General features: G+C 33.4%; 1 protein-coding gene across 1 annotated transcript; it reads left to right on the forward strand.

Annotated features, from left to right (window-relative positions):
• On the forward strand, positions 1-21,318 carry LOC123539801 (sushi, von Willebrand factor type A, EGF and pentraxin domain-containing protein 1-like). The gene is made up of 23 exons (XM_053525824.1): positions 1-199; positions 1,367-1,561; positions 1,808-1,964; positions 2,855-2,982; positions 5,217-5,393; positions 5,731-5,991; positions 6,358-6,579; positions 7,815-8,009; positions 8,286-8,792; positions 9,438-9,596; positions 11,098-11,259; positions 11,908-12,097; positions 12,776-12,960; positions 13,365-13,529; positions 13,997-14,227; positions 14,566-14,736; positions 15,039-15,242; positions 15,818-16,108; positions 17,079-17,279; positions 17,681-17,836; positions 19,142-19,183; positions 19,695-19,803; positions 20,261-21,318. The coding sequence occupies exons 1-23, from the start codon at positions 40-42 to the stop codon at positions 20,352-20,354; spliced, it is 4,362 nt and encodes a 1,453-aa protein (XP_053381799.1). The 5' UTR covers positions 1-39; the 3' UTR covers positions 20,355-21,318.
• The last annotated feature ends 1,537 nt before the right edge of the window (positions 21,319-22,855 follow it).

Raw genomic sequence — 22,855 nt, forward strand, 5'->3', positions numbered from 1 at the left:
GGGCAAATATATCCTGAAAGCTGTGATATAGATCCTACGATGAATCCGAAAGACTGCAGAGATACTGACGGAACAACAGTCTATATAATTGGATCGTATACGTTACCTGATAGTACATCCTGTGTCCTAAGGTATGGAGAGGACGAGTGGTACAATGTGACTTGTCGTGACGGAATGCTTATCATTTCTTCTCCAGAAGGTAATCTTTTTTTTTGTTATTTACTTAAAATGTTACAATAACAAATTACATTTTATTGTCAAACTATTACTATTAAAATTATGCTTTCTTCTTATGAATATCTGGTCTAAAAAGTTTCGCTCTCTTAAATAATATTCTATATAATATATAGCATTTGTTATAAAACTGTTGTAAGAAAATATTGCCTTTCGAAAAAAATATCTTTGATAAACATCTGCTTTCATAAATTACTGCAGATCTTAATTTAAAATATAGACCTCATTATCATTGTGAACTGTGAATGAGTCAATTTGTTATGGACTTTATAATTTGTCCGTAGACTACTGTAATGGCCAATTTGACGATCCGGGGCTAAATAATAAGATCAATATGAAATAACATAATCATTGACTTTTTTTATTAATATTAAAAATTTCATAAAAAAAATCATTGACTTCATTATCAATTTTTTATGAAAAAGAGAAATACGATTTCATTTTTTATGACTCGTGAATGCAATATACACCTTGATTTAGATTAATGATTGCCTTCAAGGAAGAAAAATCGATCGGACTAACATTGATGTTGATATTGTCATCTAAAATTTAAATATGATATAAATCATAACTGTCTACTCTGTCAAAAATTGCAATATAGGATTTCGTCTCCAAACAAATAAATGCCACGGTCGGTTAAAATTTACCCAGCAGAGTGCAACTATATTTTGAAATGAACCCCCGTTTACTAACTCTGCCGTCCAGGGCAGTGGACAACGTTTCATTAATCAAAATTATTGTAAAATCCAATTCAAACAATCTGATGTGCACTTCCGTTTTCCGTTATTTTAACATCTTGTGAAGATCACAAATAAATGTAGGGCATAGCACACCTAACGATTTATCCTTTGTATTCGCAATCAAATAATGTCGCATGTCGCTAAGATTATTTAGATAATGAAAAATCAAAAAAAATCAAGATGACGTCTGTTTTTTTTCTGACAAGAATGGATTCTGTTATTGCCGAAATTTCATTATTTTCAGCCGAGTTGATTTGCTTTGTTTGTGTTTACTGTTGCAAATGCTTTCTCTCGGTCCCCTCATTTTTTCAAAGGTTTATTTATAAGTCGCAGAAGACTAAGCTTAATATGTCTTCTAACGTAGCAACTTTTATTATTGTCAACGGCTACAGAGAAAAGCTTAATGAGAATAAAGCGCCAGGCAGCAACACCTTCAGCCTATGATATTGCAAACTCTCAACAAGTCAGTCGTGTTGGTGGCTTCACAGCAGCTGGTGCCAAGGTCGGATCAGCATTTGGACCTAAAGGCACAGCTGTTGGTGCTGGAATAGGATTTATAGCGGATTTCATTTGCATTTTTGTTTGCCGTAAGTAACATTTGCAACATTAATATTGCAATTTTAAGTAAACTACCATACTTTATTAACTTATCATTATTGAAATATAACTTAATTGTTTTCTTTTACATTCTTTTATCTCAGACATGATGTTAGAGCCATTTTTTGTAAATAGAGGTCTGGTAGAGCATTAGACGGTTTTCTTTTGTCCTGAGTTTCATTCTAATCCCAGACACTTTGCCAATCAAACTTCCATTTTGTTTTTAATCACAACAGATCATGATGATCCGCCACCTCCAAACAAACCACCGTCAATAAGTAAATCCGCTGCATTGACCACCGCAACACCAATAATGGCAGGGGAAGGAAACACGACGGCAAAAGTTACTTGGGAGCCTCCGAGTATGACGGATCCTGAAGACGGAAACATAAAGTAAATATACCAGGCTATATTTTGATACTTTGTTTTATCTATATTTAGAAATAATAGATATTAAGCACATTAGTGATGGTCGTATATGTAAAGGTAAAGGTTAGACTCGAGGTAAGTATCTAAAATAATCTAAAAAACATAAAACAAAAACCACATGAACAAAAGAGTTATTTACTTAATTTGCCTTTCTTGGTTGCGCACCAAGAGAAATTAGAAATAAATATTTTCGGAAGGTACAGTCATAACACTTTTGGTTCATATTGTTGAAATATCTCGATATTTATCAAGTGTACAGTTGTAAAACTAACATATCCTCCTTATTTCTCAGACTCGGTATCATGTCACTTCTGTCTCTTTACAAAGTTGAAAAACATCTTTCCTGATCGCGACTTGTGCTACAAGCAGTTGTGCGAATGGCCATGAATCCGTGTGTGACCAGTATAGATCTAGCACCTCTTGATTTCAATATTCAATTTCTAATCTAGCAAAATAAAAATACATTATTATACAATTCATTGAAATACTACTATAAATCCGATGCGCTCTTTCCGGTCAAAAACACTAAGTTGTAAATTTGCAGAAAGTATCAAAACAAATACTTGTAAAATGAAGTTTATTAGCATGAGTAAAACATTACAAACATTTATTCAGGTTGATGATATGTTCCCCCAAACATAAAAGCGTCGTTCTGTGGAATTGTTTAAATTTTCATGACAAATACATTGTCTGTTCTTAACATGGAATGTAAATAAACATGGAAAATACACAATAAAATTTGTATTGTGATAGTAATCTTAAACACATTTTAAAGATAATTTGGAAACGTAGTACGGTTATAACAGCAAATATGAGATAAGTATAAATACAACATTCATTTTACCTTTTTCCAGAGTTGTGACATCACCATCAAATTTTAAAAATGGCGGTGAATATTCTGAGGGAACTTACGTGGTTTACTTCGTTGGGACTGACAGTGGCGGTCTATCTGCGACAGCCTATCTGTCGTTTCAAGTCCAAGGTGAGAACATTAGCTCGAGTCTGTTTCAACATTAACTGGTTTGAATACGGGGATGCTTTCCAGATAAAAATTCTAACAGAAGTAAATGACAGTATAATACACAAACGCTTTGGAAAAGTAATTGGTTCATACTATAATATACGTTCAGCGTGTAAATATGCATGCTGAGCGTGTATATGTGGACGCTGGGTGTGTAAACTTACGCGCTTAGTCGAAAGGTATATAAAAGTATGCGCTTACCGTGTATATTTACCTGCATAGCGTGTAAAGTTGAACGGTTACAATACAAGTTAAAGCATACCAAAAGTTCCTTCTAGGGCACATCTATATAAATATAAAATGACCATCTTGTAAACTTTTGGTTGCAATGTCTGTTTTATACTGCCAAAAAATATCAGGTAAGTATTTACACTAGTTATTTAACATAAATTGTTAAATCCAACAATAAATTAAATCTGTTACCTCTTTCAGTAGAGTAAATACGGCAATAAGACATTGACCTGGTCAATCTATTATGATTCGATGTGTGAATTCATTGCACATAATTAGAGGGTCACAATGGGGTTTGTTTTCACATATTAACCATGCATTTGAAGGTAACGATAATATTTGGTTGTTTACATTTAAATTTGCTGATATATGTCTATCTGGTGAATGTACATATGTTATGTTCAGGAGGAAATAAAAGAATCAATTAATCATCCTCGGGTTTAGTATTGTGTAATCCATGGAGTCGCCTCAATTGAGAAAGAATAGTTTAACGTCAGAGGTTATTTCTAAGGTCACGGAGTCTAATTGGCAAACTTGTAATTACACCAGCTTTCGAAATCAGTAGCTTAGTCAAGTGTGACTTATTGAATTAAGATATTCCTTCTCAAGAGAAGGAATAATAATTTAAGAATTGCTCGCTTGAGCTACATTTTTATTCAAATCAGCCTATCAAAATATATGTTACAAAGCTGGATATTTATAAGATCTGATTTTAATCACCAATGGTTATTTTCTAATCAAAGATTACGGTAATGTTATCTGAATATATGCAGTTTATCCTTTACTGATTGGTGAGATAACATTGTTACGATTGTTTTTGTTGTTGTTTGGCAATGTTTTACTCACCAGTCTTAACGTTAACGAATACTCACAAACTTAAGCTCGTCCCTTTTTCGGGGATACCATTTAAATCATAGTTAGAAAAAAGACATTATTTATTTAGAGACCCAAGAAGGGTTAAATAAATTCGTCGCTGTGGGAGTAATTAGCATTAGTGCTCGATTTTTTTTCGTATCCAAATCTTGAAACTTATTACAGGATATATTGTATATGTTGATGAAAATTGTTTAATGTACATTTAAAATCTTTGAACCGGCTGTAAAATGTCACTTTGACTTAGCATTGTTAAAATTTCTGGTACAGCCTTTCAGGTTCATGGTGTTCATTCAATTTTACTATAACAGAAATCTGCTTAAGCCTATGCAAAGTGGCCGTTAAGAATGTTGAACATTTCATTACCTTTCATGTGGAAGACTCAATCCAACAACGGAGTAGGCCATTATTTTACTTGATCATCTTTCTAAGCTTATAAGGGATCTTTTTAATAATTTGATTTTTATACGCCCGAAAGGGCGTATTATGTTATACCCACGGTGTCCGTCCGTCCGTCTGTCCGTTAGCAATTTCGTGTCCGCGCTGTAACTATTGAAATCCTTGACACAAATGTTCACCACATCGGGACGACGTGTAGAGCGCATGTTCTGGATGGCTCGCTTCAAGGTCAAGGTCACATTTAGGGGTCAAATGTCATATGACTTTGTTTCGTGTCTGCGCAATAACTATTGAAATGCTTGAAGGATTTGAAAGAAACTTTGCAAAAATGTTCACCACATCAAGACGACGTGCAAAATGCATGTTTTGGATGGCTCGCTTCAAGGTCAAGGTCACACTTAGGGGTCAGATGTCATATGACTATGTTCATTTGTATATTGCTCTACATTGCGGTGCTCTTGTTTTTATTTGGCAGATCCCTTTTTTTCATTTACAATATTTTCATTTTGAATTTTTCCCTTTTTATGTTACTATAAATAGCTTATTTTGTAACATTTTTATCATTGGCCGTAGGGAAAAACCGAGACCACTTTTCTGTGATACAGCATGGATGGTACTTTTAGTTTTTAGGTGTATTCTAACATATTTGTATCTGGTAAGGATTTTTTGTGGACGTTTATTTACTAATACAGCAAAGGCCTGTGCCAAAGCACCTTCTATACCACACGGCGAGGTTCAATGTCTCAACAATAAAATGGTGTACGATAATTTGTGTGAGGCAGTGTGTAATGATGGTTTTCAAGTGCATGGTATGCATATAATGGGATGTGATACAAATGGAAAATGGGGTACTTCACCGGTTTGTAAAGGTAAAAATTCCTCATATTTTCAAATTAGCGTTGAGCGCACTATTTCAACATACTGCACTTGTAATAAGACAAGTTCTTGCTCATTGTATGGCAACAACATTTTCAGATATTGACATAGTTTGACAATCCTGGAAATTGTCACGACTTTTTTGAAACATAGACATTACTGTCAGTATAAAAAGACTTTGATTTTGGTACAGATAGTTAACTTATGATCAAACTGTATAGCATGTATTCGATACGCTTAATTGCCATAGAGAAGTAGCTTAGAGACATATATAGAATAACCCATCCCAGCTGAAAGAATAAGAACTTATACTATTTTCATGACTTATAGATGTACTTCCACCACGATTTTTGTCGGGAGAATGTCCAAATGACATGCAAGTATATATCGATTCGACAAACAATACGGCCAAAGTGTCCTGGGAAGAACCAAATGGCGAAGATAATTCAAAAGAGACAGTGACGATTACTGAAATACACGGTCATAAACCTGGGCAGAGATTTGAAGCTGGTTCTCATACCATTAAATACACAATTGAAGATAAAGAACACAACAGGGGTGACAGTTGTGTGTTTAACGTTCAGGTTTTAAGTAAGCAAAGACATTATAGTGAGCTAATAGTAAGGTTTTCTAATATAATTCATGTGATATTGCAAAGTTAATACTAGCATGGGTAACATTTCAAAATGAATATTTAACTGTGTATCATTAGATTACAAAGCTAGCTTTGTCATGACTATCTGATAGGGTTCGTATAACAATTTTATAAATATTTACTATTCAATTTGTTAAAACAAGCTAGTGTTCAAAATAAATAGGTTTTTATTTGACTGAATGGTTTAGTTTGCAAGTTTAAAGGCCTAAAGCATGATGCATAAGTCGGACAGTACCTTTAACGATTATTTTACTACTAGTACTTTTGACATTGTTCTTAAACTGTCAACATTCTTTTTTAAGCAATTAGCTGCTCTCCGCCCAATCTGCATGTGACTGGTGGGGACCATCTGAAATATGATTGTCAAAACTCATATAGACTTGGTGCCGAATGTTCATTGGCATGTAAATCAGGGTATCCAATGGGTGGAGTAGACAGAATACAATGCTTATCTGACAAGACAAGTTATCCACCAAAATTAGATTGGAATTGGGAGGTCGGAGGACTAGCGCCATTTTGTAAAGGTATCGTTTACAAATACGAGAGACATTCAACAGATAATGCAACTGTATTTAAGATAAAGCAAACCCCAGACCAAATACAACTGTATATCACTTTGCAGGTTGTCTCATATGAGACTTGCGGAGTACTCCATTCATCAGCATACGAACATTAACAACAGGTCTCTGGACGTTGTTTACCTCTTGTAAATTGGACCTCAAGATAAGTAATGTTTTGCAAAACAGATTTGCCTGGAATATTATATGTTTATATTCGTCAGATAGCTTCAATCCATCTCACCATAAATCAAACAAAAATCCTCAAATTCTTTGCGCTCATTTTAGCATTGCTACACGACCTACTTATTCCAACAAATATCTTATACCTTCTTTATTCTAACATTGCAAGGTGAAATTGTTCTAATTTGTTGCTAATTAAAGACATCCGCCATTGACAAAGAAAATGTGTCCGCAGAAGAAATATGGCATAAAAGTTTATTAAATTATTTGATGTTGTTTTGCAACTGAATATTTTGAAATAAAAATTAATAACTGTGTTACATTTCAGGATATTTTCATGGCTTTCCTAAAGACATGTTCACATATTAAACAAACACTTAGTTGACTGATTAAACCTACACGTTTAATCAGTGGTAGATAAATCCAGTATAAATGTGTACTATCACTGGTAAAACTGGCTGTTTTTTAACAAACAACTGTTACTGCAAGGATAAACCTAATTTTTGAGGGCTAAGTGAGACACAACCTTGGAATGTTAAGTTACAGAAACAACAGTAGGGATTTAAAACCGGTGTATGATACGCCGATACGCACCTAACTTTCAGATATTATGGAATGACTCTCGTAAATTAAATATATTTCATAGGTTTACACTAATACTGACAAATGTCCTTACTTCAAGGTAATGGTATAAAACAGAGTAGCAATAATTCAAATTACATCAGAGTTCAAAATATGACCAAATTTGTTCTGAAACTGTAATTCATATCACATTAGTTGTTAGCATAAACCAGTTCTTTCTTAGAGTCTACAAATTGATAAAACAATTGACTAACAACATTTGTATAATCTAAACATGAAATTTGTTAGTGCTTTTAATCAAAATAAACGAATGCACTTTCGTTTCTAATTGTATTTCAGCTTGAGGTTCTCATTTTATTCTTCAGTGATAACCCATCATATCCTAGTAACAGATCTAAGTATTAAAAGCATATATATCTACAAATATGTTTCTCCAGAAACGAACTGCTCTAGAGATGCGCTGAATGAACCGATTAACGGCGCACTGGCTTGCAGCCAGTGGACACATGGTCAAATGTGCCAGATGCAATGTAACAATGGATATGACATACCCAATATTGGTGATGGCTTGTACGTGTGTGGGCGTTCTACCGGTAAATGGAGGCCGTCTGGTAAAGTTCCAGACTGTGATAGTACGTATACTGTATATACTATAATTAACACGTGTGTAGTATGCATCCATGTATACTGTTTTTTTTGTCTATTTTACTACACAAAACACCTGTCATAGAACCAACACACCTTATACAGTGTGAGGAAATAATTTAATAATATTATATTTTAAGGTGATATGGACAAGTAAAAGAATGCCTTATAGTATAATAACTGACAACATAGAGGTGAAACGCAATACCCTATTGTTACACATTTGAAACAAATAAAGTGAGAGAATGCTTTATTTATTTTAGCGAAGATAGACGTAAACAACATGCACCTGCCGAATGAATTTTACTACTACACAGGAAAATGTAACAGTTCAACTCAGAATATGAACCAAATTAAAGAAAATTTTGTTCAAGCTCTAAACAGCTCCAAATTTCCAGAAGAATGTGTCGGAGTGCCAGAGTGCCAAGCTAAATTTGTTGACGTAACTTGCGGACCTATCACGTCTCGCCGCAAACGTGATTTGAATTCCAACGTTTACAGGCGGTCGGTTTCAAAGCTCGCATACACCCTGCGATTTGAATTTATTCTACCATATAAGTCAGTGGCTGGAAAAGCTCCAGACGATATATTTGCGGAAAACGAAGATCGTCTCTATAAAATGTCCGATGTAATACAGAAAGAAGTGAATGCCGGACATTTTGACCTTCACGTTAGTGACTTGCGGGTAGAGAGCGATTCGTACGGACCTGGAAATCCGTCCATGTTATGTCCTTCTGGGACTATTCCGAGAAAAGAATCGGCGTCATGTGGTAAATCTCCCATCTTACACTTACTTTTCTCCGGTTACATGCTCACCTGCATAATATCATTAAATGTTCATGTAAAACTAGTATTGCAACATTAAGGGTGTAGATTTTAAAATCACACTGATGATTTGTTTTCCATTTGTGTCTCATTAACACTTAACCTGCTAAATTTCTAAAATGGACTGGTCATCATTCAATTTGGGCAGTTCCACTTATTAAGGGTTGTTCACTGAAAATTTGTAGATTGAATAGCGGACTGTGCAGACCAGGCTGATCTTAGTCCGCACTGGTCGCTAAGACAGAATCTTTTACCTCCAGCAGGCTAAAGGTTAATCAAATGTGCAAATATATAAAGGATACTTGTTTGTATTAGTGTAAGATTGAAATATCTTTCATGAATGAACACCAGAGGCAATAATTTCACGAGTGGCATAGCCATCAATGAATATGTAAGATCACGAGTGAAAGATATTTTTATCTTATATGTAAAACAAACACATTTTCTTTTTATTTCATGTTTTGTTTAAATTCACCTATTTTATAGTTTCTTAGCAGTGAAAAATACATTTCTTAATTTTCACTATGAAAATACCAGATATATTTCACTATAATATTTCGATACATGTAATAATAAGTGGTATGTTTCAGTTGGATGTCCAAAAGGCAGTTATGCTACAAAGGCGGGAAGATGTGTAGAATGTCCTATAGGAACATACCAAAACTCTACAAACTCATTAAAATGTGAGCCTTGTCCACCGAATACAAATACAACTGAAGGTGGTGCTGAAAACATAACACAATGTTTAGGTACGTTTGGTATTTTTTCTTTTTACTCCGTTTTATTCAGTATATTTATCGATACAGAAACAAAAACAAAAAATAATATATTTTTTAGATATCTGGATATAAAAGTTATATTTCTTAAGAAGGCTTTAAAACATAATAACTAACAAACTATATGTTACGGAAACACATGAGAATGTGTTGTTTCTACTACTTTTTACGATGAAAATCGGAAAGCGTTTGTAACGCTCTCTCCGGGTAAACTGTGTCTATTATAATTATCTATGTTTTGAAGTCATAATTCATTAATTATGCTTTAGCGCTATCGGTTACGACAATGGGAAAGTGTCTTTACTGCCACGGCGGTCCGGGATTCGATTCCCAACGTGGTCATCTTTTTCTTGATTTGCAATTTTTAAAATACTTTAGAAACAATAGATCATATTCTAATGTTCATAATATGACCAAACTTCAATCTGAAAGAAAGTTTATTTTAGCCAAATCTGGAGGTCAATGCGTTTAAGGTAGTTCTGCATGTTTGATAAAACGGAAGTGATAGCGTAACTTCATTTATCCGGATAACGTACAATAAATCCTGAATTCGGGTTACGGAAATGAAAATACATTTTATGAAGTAATTGCAACCCGTGAGTAAATTTATAACAATGACAATGTTACTATCTTTCTTAAAAAATATGATATTAAAACATTTAGTACGTTAAATAGTTCAGAATCATGGCTTGAAATGTGTTAATCACTTTATTCACGGGCAAATATCTCAAAAACAAGCACACGGACCTATAAATTTATTTTACCATATTATAAGCCATATGCTTATTTACGAATGTGAGAAGTTTCATTACAATCTACATTGTAGAAAAAAAAATTGTATTCTTGAAAATGTTATTAAAATTGTGATTTTCCTAAAGACTCCCATTATGAAAATTTGCGTAAGGTCCTAATTGTTCAAATCATTCTAGCAAAAAAATGAAGCACACGACCTATAAATTATTCACCACATTATAGGCCATATGCTTATTACGACTGTGAGAAGTTTCATTAAAGTCTGAGATTTTGAAAAATCAGGGTTAAGTAAAAAATCTACATTGTAGAATTTCCTTTTATCAAAACATGCAGAACTACTTTAAGAGATTCTATTGAAGTATTCATGCAATTCATACGAACCTGTCTTATTCACTACATGTCACAATTGCACGAAACTTCCTACAAATCTTAACAATGATAATTTCCTGAGTATGAAATATATACCATCACTCTTTTTGAGATTCTTTTCTTTTCTTCAAAAAGACCCCTTGTTGTACACAGACATTTATATTTTTTTATATCTAGTACATATTTTGTACCTTACTAGACTGGCTTATAAGTAATATGACGTATATACTTTAATGATATCTGTATAAACCATAATTATAGAATAATTTTATTCAGTGGAATAAAGGACAGATTAAATATAAAAAGATATATCTATGTCCAAATTTGTATTTTTTCAATTTCTTTCTTTCAGAGTATTGTGCAAAAGGTGAATTTTCGCCAAATATGCTTGCACCTTGCACAAAATGTCCTAGCAATTCCTACCAACCGAGCGAAAAATCTAAAAGCTGCATCAGATGCAATAGCAATACCAGAAGTCCTAGTGATGGAGCCACGTCAAAATCACAGTGTAAAGGTAGGTATTTTGCAGTTTAAAATTACTGTTTTAGTCCATCTAATCCGTAAGAGGGCTTTTCACGATTTGCCGCCTTATCTTGTAAAATTCAGATATAAACTATATATCATTTTTCTGGCCTTCAATGGGTTTAATAAGATCTTTTCAGTCTTTACAAATTACCTTTAAGAATAACAATTTGAATACAAAAATTGTATTTTACTAAACTCAGGAGATAAACGGGATTTAGATTTTTTGAAATTTTACATGGATTGAGATGTTGCTTTTATGCTCAAAATTATATTTTTGAAAAAAAAATTAACAATTTAATCCATCAACAAATAAATGAAAAATATACAATCACCAAAATAGATTTTTTTAATAATTAACTAAAACATCATAAAGATATTTCAAACTTAAACGGTTCAATTTCGACTTTCTGAGTCCTTGCTGTCTACGGTACGATCTGATATCTAGATAAATCAAGGAGAAAAAAAACATGTTACTGAAAATGTGGATCAAAAAGTAACTTATGGTGACGATTCTGAACTCCATTCCTTTCCCCATCGTCATGCCACTACATTAAACCCGTGTTCATAATCAAACAAATAAGTTATTCTAGTATTGTTTATTGTTAGATAGTTACAAGGTATTAAATTATTCTTACAGAATACGATGTTCAGCTGAATAAAATCAAAGCAAAAATGGAGAACAAGGTGACACATGATGCGATCTCTCTGTTCATGTGGATTTATATCAGCGATACAAAGACAGATGCTGCAGTTGAAATAGAAAATTCTGCGACTAACTCGAAACTTTCGTTAACTTTTACTCCAACGATTAGAATCAAACAATCGGGGCAAGTACCATGTATCTTTTTATCACTTTTGTATCCTCAGAACAACCGTTTGGAACGATCCAGGAAAATGTGTTATAGTTCATGCTTTAGTATACAGTGGGGAAAGTCTGAAAAAATGTTAAATACTACATTGAGTATGAACTTAACAAAGTTGTTTATAGGATGTGCATGCGACGTAATCCATAAAGAACAAATCAAGTTCAATACGAGGTTTGGAATATATTCTGTCAAATGAAGTTTATGTATATAAAGACATTTAGTTTAGGACTAAGTTCCGTGTGATGACTCAGTGTTGCTAAATTGTCTTGTCCTTTGAGATCTGGAAGTTGGTTGCATTCTATGCTTCCAAAGGATTTTCTTATAGATTCTGTTCAAGAGTTGCATTTATATTTCACACTTGAAGCATTGCAAATTTGTTCAAAGGTAATCAAAGTAATTCCTATGGTGATACTGTAATAATAAAATATATTCACTCTCACTAATGGATAAAAAACATGATGGCATACAGGAAACCCAAAATAGATTAACAAATTTACATGCACATTGTATCATCTGAAAACAAGAGCTTTTACTTTTGGAAGGTGATGCAGACGTCCTTATAGGAAAGTCAGTCAGAAAGATATTACACGACAATTATTCTTTAGTAAAACGTAGGTATATTATTTTCTATTGTTGCAGGGAAGATGTCAACACTAGACAAAAGGTACAGTCAGCCGCTTGGACAAATATTGCTTTTAGCATTGATAAGCCATCAAACGAAGTCATATTGTACATCAACGGGAAAGCCCTTTTTAAGAATGCATCTTTCGTGGTTTCGAAATCTCATATTTTAGAGCCAGACGATTTGATTGGATTATATGGAGGTATTGTTCTTTGTTTGAAAGACAACTGAACATCATAATAGTGTTTAGTAGCTTACAGTAGCTTATCCAGTAGCTTACAGAAATGTTACCACCATGTTATTGTATGATTAATAAACAAACAGCCTACAGAGGTGTTAACTGTAGGTTGTAGGATGATAAACACACGGTTCCACTTGGTAATCATACAGTGTCAAAGTATACTGCAGTGAAAATATTAAAAACATACTTTTTTACATAAAAGATGTTTATAAATTCTCATTACGTTTTTCCCAGCATAACTTTGTGCAATTTTATATTTTAACAGCTGAAAATAATGTATGTACATGTGTATATGTAGATCTATATTAATTTGATAAAATCAGAATGTTTAGCAATATTTCAAAACTAATTCTATACCTTTGTAGATATAAAGATATCTGCGTTCAGTGTTTTGCCAAGGAAGGTTTCCCCTTCAGACGTTTCCACCTGGTCAACTACTTGTTCGCCTTCTATTGCTGGGACCATAATTTCCATGGATGACCTTGCCGAGGCAGATAGTGTCAACATTGTCATCCCATCAGTCTGCGATGGTAAAGCATTTAGTTATTATTGAAATCTTGTAATGTCAATTTGTCCTTTAATAATATTGCAGCATTTTATTCTTGCTTTGATTCATATCAGTCCTCGGTTTACCAAGACTAAACCGGAAAAAGTGTTTACTTTCGCCTTGATTGTAAATCATGTCTTACCGCAGGCTTAATTTGATTTATGTCATAAAGAAACTCGTTCTTTTTAAATGGTCTAAGGATGAGTAAGTTGAAAAGCCAGACCATCTGTCAACATGAAATACCCGTTACAATTATATAGTTGGATTCAACATAAATTGTTTCTTATATGAACGAAATAATAAATGTTGGGTAAGGAAATGAGAAAGCAATTGAAGTGTTTCAAGAGCAATAATAACCGTATTATACATTACCGTTAAAAGATCAGTCTCTATTGATGAAGCTGCTATACTTAAAGAAAGAAGACGAATATTGTTTCATCAACATTTCAGCTGTAAATGAATGCACCAGCTCTCCATGTGGTACTCATAAATGCATCAATAAGCTTGGCAGTTATGAGTGTTTGTGTTCTGGAGGATTTACTGGAAGACAGTGTCAAATCCCACCAGATTATTGTAAGAATAATAACTGTAAGAACGGAGCTGCATGTGCCAATGGAACAGGAAACTACACATGCCAGTGTCCATATGGATATAGTGGCAGATTGTGTGAAATAAAAGCAGGTACTATTGTTCATTCTACATGGATGGTACATATCAAAGGAAACTGCATACTCTTACCGGTCATCATTGCCGTTATAGATTTAAATTTATAAATTTTTGCATCCAATATGTTGAATTCGAATACTCTCAAAAAAATCTATAAATTTTTGCATCCAATATGTTGAATTCGAATACTCTTTTCGAGATTATTTTTTTACATAGATTTATGCAAATTGTCTAAAAATGCAGCTAAATGTACAGAAATAAAAATCTAGCAGTCTAATGAAACAATTAACATGAGTTCTTGTTATGACTCGTATACCGTTGACTATTTAAACGCTCAACTTCTTTTGTAAAAGTCGATGGTGAATGGTCTGCTTGGACAAACGGGACAAGTTGTTCAATGTCATGTGGTGGTGGAATTGCAATCAGAACAAGAAGATGTGATAGTCCGCCACCAGACACTGAGGGTAATCAGTGTGTGGGAAATAGCAGCGAGACAATCTCTTGTAAAGAAGAAAAGTGTCCCGGTCAGTTTTAGCATTAGTCCATATCATTCAAGAACTGTAGCTGATATACATGTACCTAAAATGCAGAATTAAAACAATGGTTTCATATATTGTAGAATTTTGATGTATGCCCAATGAAAAGTTAAATAGATTATTTTATAAATAAGATCAAAAACAGATTTTTAGCTACATATTGTATCACATGCAACAGTATTTTATTCATCTTATATAATTTCCACATTATTCGAAGCCATTAATTCATTATTGTATACTTTGGCACTTATAATTACCAAGTAATTAATTATTCGACTGGTCATTTACAGAGTGCACGAACTTAAGAAGAACCTATGGCTTAATCATCACATGCAATGAAACATCGGAACTGCGGCATTGTTCTATAACCTGCAGAACAGGCCTGTATTTTACACATCCCCCATTGCCATATTATGAATGTGGTGTGGCTACCGGGTATAAATGGAATCATCAGAATGAGAAAAACCCTACTGGAAGACTACCGTCTTGCTCTGGTATGTATGTATGTCATAGGCAGAATCTTGATATGTACGTATGTATTGATTTTATACCTTCTAACATAACAGTAATTTTTCATTCCCATTCAAATATTAGACACGATGTAAGAACCTTTATTTCGATCTTATTCTGGGAGGCTTTCGTCATTATACGTAAAGTACACAAAGAACCAGCTGAAAATGGGTTTGTTAAAAGATTTCTCTTCCTAGTAATTTTTAAACAAACGTATCCAAAACGTAATAATTTGTTGGCGTTTGTTCAATCTGATTTAACCCTTTTTGTTTCAGAACTCGAGCCGCCAGCTGACATAGGTGTGGAATAATTTGTTGCCGTTTGTTTAAAAGCGATTCAATCGTTTTTGTTTTAGAATTCGAGCAACCAGTTGCGATTGCGATTCAACTATTTTGTTCCAGAACTCGACCCGCCAATTGCGATAGGTGTAAAATAATGTGTTGCCGATTATTTAAAGTGGTTCAACGCTTTGTGGTTCAGAACTCAAGCAACAAGTTGAAATAGGAGCGAAATTATTTGTTGCCGATTATTCAAAGTGGTTCAACTCTTTTTGTTTCAGAACTCGAGCCACCAGTTGAGATAGGTGTGAACTTTGAAGGCAATTACGATTCTATTCCATGCACGGCCAACAACAAGAAAACGATTAAGGACTCTATAGAAACTAAGTTGTCTGCCCTCGACTGCAGCAAGGCTGGCTCATGTGAAACAAAAATAAATGAACCTGTATGTACAAAGTCAAAGAAAAAGAGGGCCACCGGAAGTTCAATGACCGTGACTATTGGACTTCATGCGCCCATAAACAGCAAGAAAGATACTTTCAATGTTGCTGGTTTGCTTCAAAATAAATCAGGTAACGGATATGAATTTAATTAATCTTGTTGATAATTTTAATTGTATAACACTAAATATCATATGTTTTCATAGTCAGTGGACCCGTAATGAAACTTGGCAATTTCAGTATAAAAATGAACTCATGTTAGATCAGTCGGCATCCCTCGGACGTAAATATAGTTCAAAAAGTAAACGAAGAAGGCCGAAAGCGCTATGAAGAATTCTTTTCCTGCCATTATCGTTACTGGTCAAATACCCTAATAGCATAGGTCGTTTGATCATATGCACTGTAGCTAGTAAATTGTTTTTAATGATATTTCCTTCTACCACTGCTCATAATAGAAATTAAAAGCAATGGCCGTTGTGTATGATTTTGAGAAATCCATTTAATATTTTTTTTATAGTTATATGTCATAAGATGGACACAACACATATTATACAGAAAAAAAAGATCATTCAATATTTAAATTTTGTTTAGTTTCAAATGCATAAATTAATGAAAATGAACTACCGGTCTTACGTTCTTGATTTTGACTTTGATAAAATTTAAGTTTTAACATAACATATCAAAGTTGCAAAATCTAGGCATGTTGATTTAGTAATACTTAACAATTTGTGCATCTTTAGTAAAAAGCTGTGTCGCCTTAGACATTATAAGAATGGTGACATGCTAATAAAAATGTATTTGTTTGAATTACATTTACATCTGATTTTCAAGTATTGTAATATAGAGTCAGACGGAAGAAGCCTTATAGCGGCTTGTAACATTTTAAGTGTGTTTGGGCCCAATCATTGACCTAGCTTTGAAAATGACTTAGTAATTTTCCTTTCAATCTCTTATAATAGCTCTTTGGCTTTAGTTTATTCATCAAAGTTATTTGCTTTGGTCTCTAAATGTAAATGATAAACAACCAAGTCTGTTATAAAAATACCCGCTTTTTAACATATTGTATATGGTCATATAATATGATTTTTCTCTCAATGATTAGCGCCGTCAAAAGAGCTTGCTGATTTTGTACGAAAGACTCTTGAACTGGAGAAGTCGGCGCAGACATTAATGAATCATTCAGTTGATTTCTTCCAAGTTACAATAGACGGGACCAAACATTCGCTCGCATCTGGCTTACCGCCAACATATAGGCCAGATACCAGATGCCCTAGCGGCACAGTGCGTATTGAAGTATTTTGTGGTGAGTGGAGTTGTAATTCTATCACAAAAAAATATAAACAAAAGAAAAAAACAATACCACAGGACGATCCTTTAGATATTTAGAATGCAACCAAACGAAATAACAGAAATCACGGTTTGATTTAGTCTGTTTGTAAGAGTGTAATTGAAAGTGGAACAGCTCTCACACTCTCAAGTATCGGCTGAAGCAAAAATCTATAATAAATGAATAGTGTATTTAATACATGATCGAAAATATTAACAACACGGAGGCCAAGTACGGGGTGACTGTTCACAGCTGCCGCACAACACTTAAAAACTTCTGTTGTGATAGTTGAACACGATGATGAAAGAAAAACGTACTGAAACATCTTTCTAATGAATGGTCAAATATTTTTTGTAAACGTCGACTCTTATTTTCAGCTGTATGCCCTGTCGGGTCCTATTCAGACGGACGAACTGTTACCATGTGTCCAAGAGGTCAATATCAAGATGCGAAAGGGCAGTCAACTTGCAAACAATGCCCTTTCGGTAAAACCACAGCAGGAATCGGCTCCATTCATGTTTCAGAATGCTCAGGTAAATTAGTCTTTCTCTCACTTAAAATGATTTTATGACATATAGTTGAAAATGATTTAAATAATTTTACTTTGAGCTAAAGTTAAGAAAAGATAATATGGTTATGAATATTTGATATTCATTTTTTTATAAATAAATATTTTATTACCATTCTTTCTATATCTTTCGACACAACATATTGATATCTTTGGTTATATCCACACGTCAGGATAACAAATTATAAGTTTCAGAAATAGAAAATTACACTCTGTTGACAATATATAATATAGTGTATTAGACGATATTCTTGCTGATACTTTTGTTTCCGACATAAATGATGTATGCAACACATTCGATGCTAAAACGGATTGTAGGATGAAAAGGACTATACATCTTTCTTCGTTTATAATGTTTCTTTTTTCTAAATGTCAATGTACTCTATGTATTCTTAGTGATTGACGTTTTCAAAATTGATTGATTTGGTATATCAGCAGCTTGTGACATTTTAGAACAAATTTACCTTGCCAGTTCTTTTGTGTTTAGTTTTCGGTATTTGTCTGCAAATGTGTTCTACAGCTAGATATCTTCATCGCATATTAACAAATACAGCGTTCGTGTGCCTTAATGTGATGTTCAAATTCTGTTTTGTTAATTTGGTATATGCCAAACAGATTAATTTTCTCTTGGTTGCTTTTGAATATATTTTAACCATAAATGTTTTATAAAAGACCTTCGTTTGGTGCCATTCAACTAGTTTAAATTCCCCAGTGGTGTCTTTGCCACTGACCGTTCCAAGGCGGTGCCCTACTGTGCTCCTTCTCCATGTACGTCTGTGTCTGATTTGAAGGATTAAAAATTACCAAGACAATACATTTTTTTTCTGATTTGTTAATTCTATGTCATTGTCATTGCATTCGTTTGTGTTAATGGGTACATGCTCAGCCAGTGTGTACAAAGTTACATATCTATATCCATTCTTTGAATGTGGCTTTTCGATCTGGATATTTGTTCTTGTCTTATATCTCTTCAGGCCAGTTTGAAAAAAGAACATTTAATAGTATAATAACGCATTGAGAAAGTTTTATTTTGTCACGAAAATTTATTGAAGCACTGAACTGGCCAGCCTTGATAAAGTACATACTCTTTTTTTCATTAATCTACAGTTTGCGTGCGTTTATTTGGTCGTATAGCCATTTTTGTGAAAAATGGAAAATAAATATGAAGAGTCCCTAGGAAAACGTGTAATACATTATACATGAACAATATATTTCATTTTATTAAATTTCTGCTAAGTTAATGTAACTGTAATTTTATGTTTGTGTTCAGTTATGGACAAGTCTCCTGCTGGTTCGTCGTCGGCAAACAAAGGTAAATTATTTGTTGATAAATCTCTTCTAACACTTCTTGGAACATGCATCATGCTTGAAAATGAATAAACCTGATTTTGATTATTTTGCTAAATGACAGAAGTTAGTTAAGGTTTAAACTGATAAGGCAGTTTTTTTTTAGATATAGTGTCACCACATTTTACTTTCCCTCTGTTCCTGTGTTTGGAGTCACACCAAGACAAATTAGGTCATAAGGTGACTATCTAACTTTAGGGTGTGGAAAAGGGTCAAAGGAGCACCTCTAGGATTATTACAGGCATGGGCGGACAGCACTCATGAAGTTTACTACATTTTAAGTGAGGTTTTGAACCCAAAGCAGTGAACTGCCACATGTTACCTAAATAACGTAGCTGCAGCTGCAACTACACACCTCTAATTATCTTAAACTAAAATTTTATCATAATAGAACAATTTCACACATGCTACAGATGTACCTATTATAACATTTTTTGAATACATTCAAAATAATTTTGAAATCGTATATTTTACAGATGGTGTAAGCGATGCTCTCCAGATAGGAATCGGCGTGTCTGTGTCAATAGCACTCCTCACCTTGGCTACTGTTGGCGTTATACTAGCATGTAAACACTTCAATAAAAAGTATGATATTTTTATTGAAACCCAAATTGATAAACATTAATTTCGTAATACAAGACATGGAAATATTACCATGTAAGATAAAAAGGTATTATATTAAACTGTGTACTAAGATGCTTGAAATACTAGTATTAAACTTGACATCCAAAAAACTTTACAAATTTTATGTCTGGCACACTGCCAATAAGCGATGCATTGTAAGATAATTTTATTATAAAATCATTATTTGATAACATTTTTCAGTTAAATACAAGATTATATATGCACAGTGGAAATAATATCAAATATACTCAAACGTGTGCTCTGTAAAGTTGGATTAATTGAAGTAACATGTAAACTCTTTACGACTTTCATGATGGGCGTAAAAACTTGTCATCGCTTTATATCAAATAAGTTAATACATAACCCGTGTCATTAGCAAAGCGATGTGAAAGACGCTTCTGTACTGTTATGATTTCAGGAAGAGCAGTGTTAATGACAGCCATCTTGATTTACACACTACGGGATACTTTCACATGCCGAGTAAGCCAGTGTTTGAAAAACAACCGCTATAAACTTGTATGCAGAACTCATGACTGTGATATTTTAAAAAAATTGCTGTGATTAGAAATTTTATTGTTTGATTGCCTGTATTTTGTTGTCATTTCATGCTGGTATATCGCCTACATAGATTGCAACGTAATGTATGTGAATGAAGAACTGTTAAATTCTTTTTATAACGACTTATAAATAATGAGCAATGTTTGACACGAACGAAATAACCATTTCTGTTCATACTTGCATCCACGTATGTTCGTTTTAATTGATTGTCATCGTTACCTTATTAGCCGTTGCGATGCGATTAGTTTAAGTATAGAGAAAGATGCTGTTACATGAAGTGGTAATGAATACTTACTGCAACAGCTAGCGCCCCTTCGATATTTTTGTCAATATCTTTCATAATACTAAGAGTGCATTTACGAATGTTCTTAAGAATATGAAACATGTTATTGATGAAATATAAAAAAAATCAATAAAATTAAACAATGCTTTTTTATCAGTTTATGTATTTTACGGCCTCAACTCAATATTGAACGTTCACAAAGACATACATAAATGACTACAATCTACATACGAGCAATTCATGACAAAAGATAAAAGAACATATTTTGGAAACAAATTTAAATTTTAATTAAAATTTAACAAGAGAGAATTTAGTTATGAACACCTTTGTTTCATCATAAATGACATTTGCTCAAATGATTAAAATAAATATTCATCAGTATTTCTGTAACATAAAACAGGCATAGTATTTTAAAGGAAGTGAATGATATTTTAGCATAATTCGATTTTGTTATATTTTCCTATCTTCTTAAAAACGTGTGTAAGTTTTCAGTTTGCTTTATCCCATATATTGCCAGACATACTAAGGCTGCGTTAGAAGATTGGATCAGAGTTTGTGTGGTGTACATTATGAATTGTTTTTGTTCTGTAGTGTATCTATGCGCAAAAGTGAATGTTAATAAAGTTTAAAAATGGTGTTGGGTTCTAAATTATCCTTAACATTTACCAAAAATAAACGCCAATGATGTTAAATTACACTTGACATTTACCAAAAATAAACGCCAATAACGCAATATAAAACCAAATGTTTAAAAATGAAAGTATTTAAGCCCGAAGGGATGCATTATGTGATGGCGAAGGTATTTTATTTTGTGCTCAGTAACTTAAGGCCAACGTTTTGATCCCTGGTCCTCAAACTTTATAGACTTTTGCACATGTGCATTAAATGATCTTTGTGGTTTATAATGTCATTGTTTAAAGGTCAAGGTCAAAGTGACTATTAGTACAAAAGAACTGTTCCGCTCAATGTCTTGAGAAAGCCTTTATCTATGATCCTCAAACTTGGCGGACACAATACTTGCTAAATGTGGCAGCAAATGTTGCCTATTGATTGTAAGACCACTAGGATAAAGGCCAAGGTCAGTGTAAACATTATTATAAAAACAAAAGGTTTTCTCTCAATACATGTATCTTGAAATCCCCTTTGCCTATGATTTTCAAACTTGGCAGATAACCTACTCCTGGCCGGTGAAATTATAATTTACTAGGATAATCGTTATAACGGAGTTCTGGTCACATAACTATTTGCACAGTGTGATTGCTTAAAACAATTAGATGACTGTTAGTAAAGAGGAACAGCTGAATATCAGTCTTATTTTAGGCATCATTTAAACTCGATTGTTATGTCGACAATTGTCATGTTATTGTATTCTGTCTACATGAAATGGCAGAGCTACCCATGCATTCCACGATGATTTACTTTGTTTGTTTGTGTTGGTTTTAAATGTGACACCAAAGCAATTATAGGTCATCTGGCCACCTTTCAATGATAGAGGAAGACATCAAGTGCCCCACCGGGCATTATTTCAGGCACAAGCGGGACCTTGGGTGGGACCACCGACCATCGATAAACCAGCTGTGTGGCTTCCGCACAGAGATTTATATACCCAACTTAGTGGTTTCGAACCCTCACTTGTGAGTGACATTCCGCGAGTAATGCTCCTTTCATTTTCATAAAAAGCGTCTTTGTATATCTGTCGGTTTTTAGTAGAAAGCAGTATCGACATAATATGAAAACGTTCCTGATATGTATGGAAAATGTTGAAAAAATAAATTGAGATAAATTTGAAACTTATTTTTTGGTTTATACGCAAATACTATTTCTGTATTTTGCAAAGAAGATGTTTTATCACAAAAAAGAAGTAGTATATTGCCTTAAAATTTAAATAATGTAAAATTGTCTTTTTAAATGGTTTTACTCGGTTAAGGTATGCCGAAGAGTTAAAACTATGACATTTCCTCCTTAACCACTGGTCCGTTTTAAGAATATTAGGTTTCTTTGGTTACCTTCTACTTATTGCTTAGGATTTTTAAACGCATGGCCAAAAGCGAGGGAGGGTATTCACTTTTATTTATACTTGTATGTGAAAAGAGAGAACTCTTTAAAACAATATTTTTGCCCATATTCAAAATGAGTTCACACAAATCTTCATTAAGTGACCGAGTACATAGA

The sequence above is a fragment of the Mercenaria mercenaria genome, chromosome 16, assembly GCF_021730395.1.
Source record: "Mercenaria mercenaria strain notata chromosome 16, MADL_Memer_1, whole genome shotgun sequence".
Taxonomy (NCBI): Eukaryota; Metazoa; Mollusca; class Bivalvia; order Venerida; family Veneridae; genus Mercenaria; species Mercenaria mercenaria.

What these genes read in the sequence shown, in the direction of transcription:
- LOC123539801 (XM_053525824.1), top strand. Translation starts at nt 40, where the DNA reads ATGAATCCGAAAGACTGCAGAGATACTGACGGAACAACAGTCTATATA. An exon ending in TCTGTCGTTTCAAGTCCAAG is followed by an intron (nt 2,983 to 5,216) that starts GTGAGAACATTA and finishes TTACTAATACAG; the next exon opens with CAAAGGCCTGTGCCAAAGCA. An exon ending in AAACATAACACAATGTTTAG is followed by an intron (nt 9,597 to 11,097) that starts GTACGTTTGGTA and finishes TCTTTCTTTCAG; the next exon opens with AGTATTGTGCAAAAGGTGAA.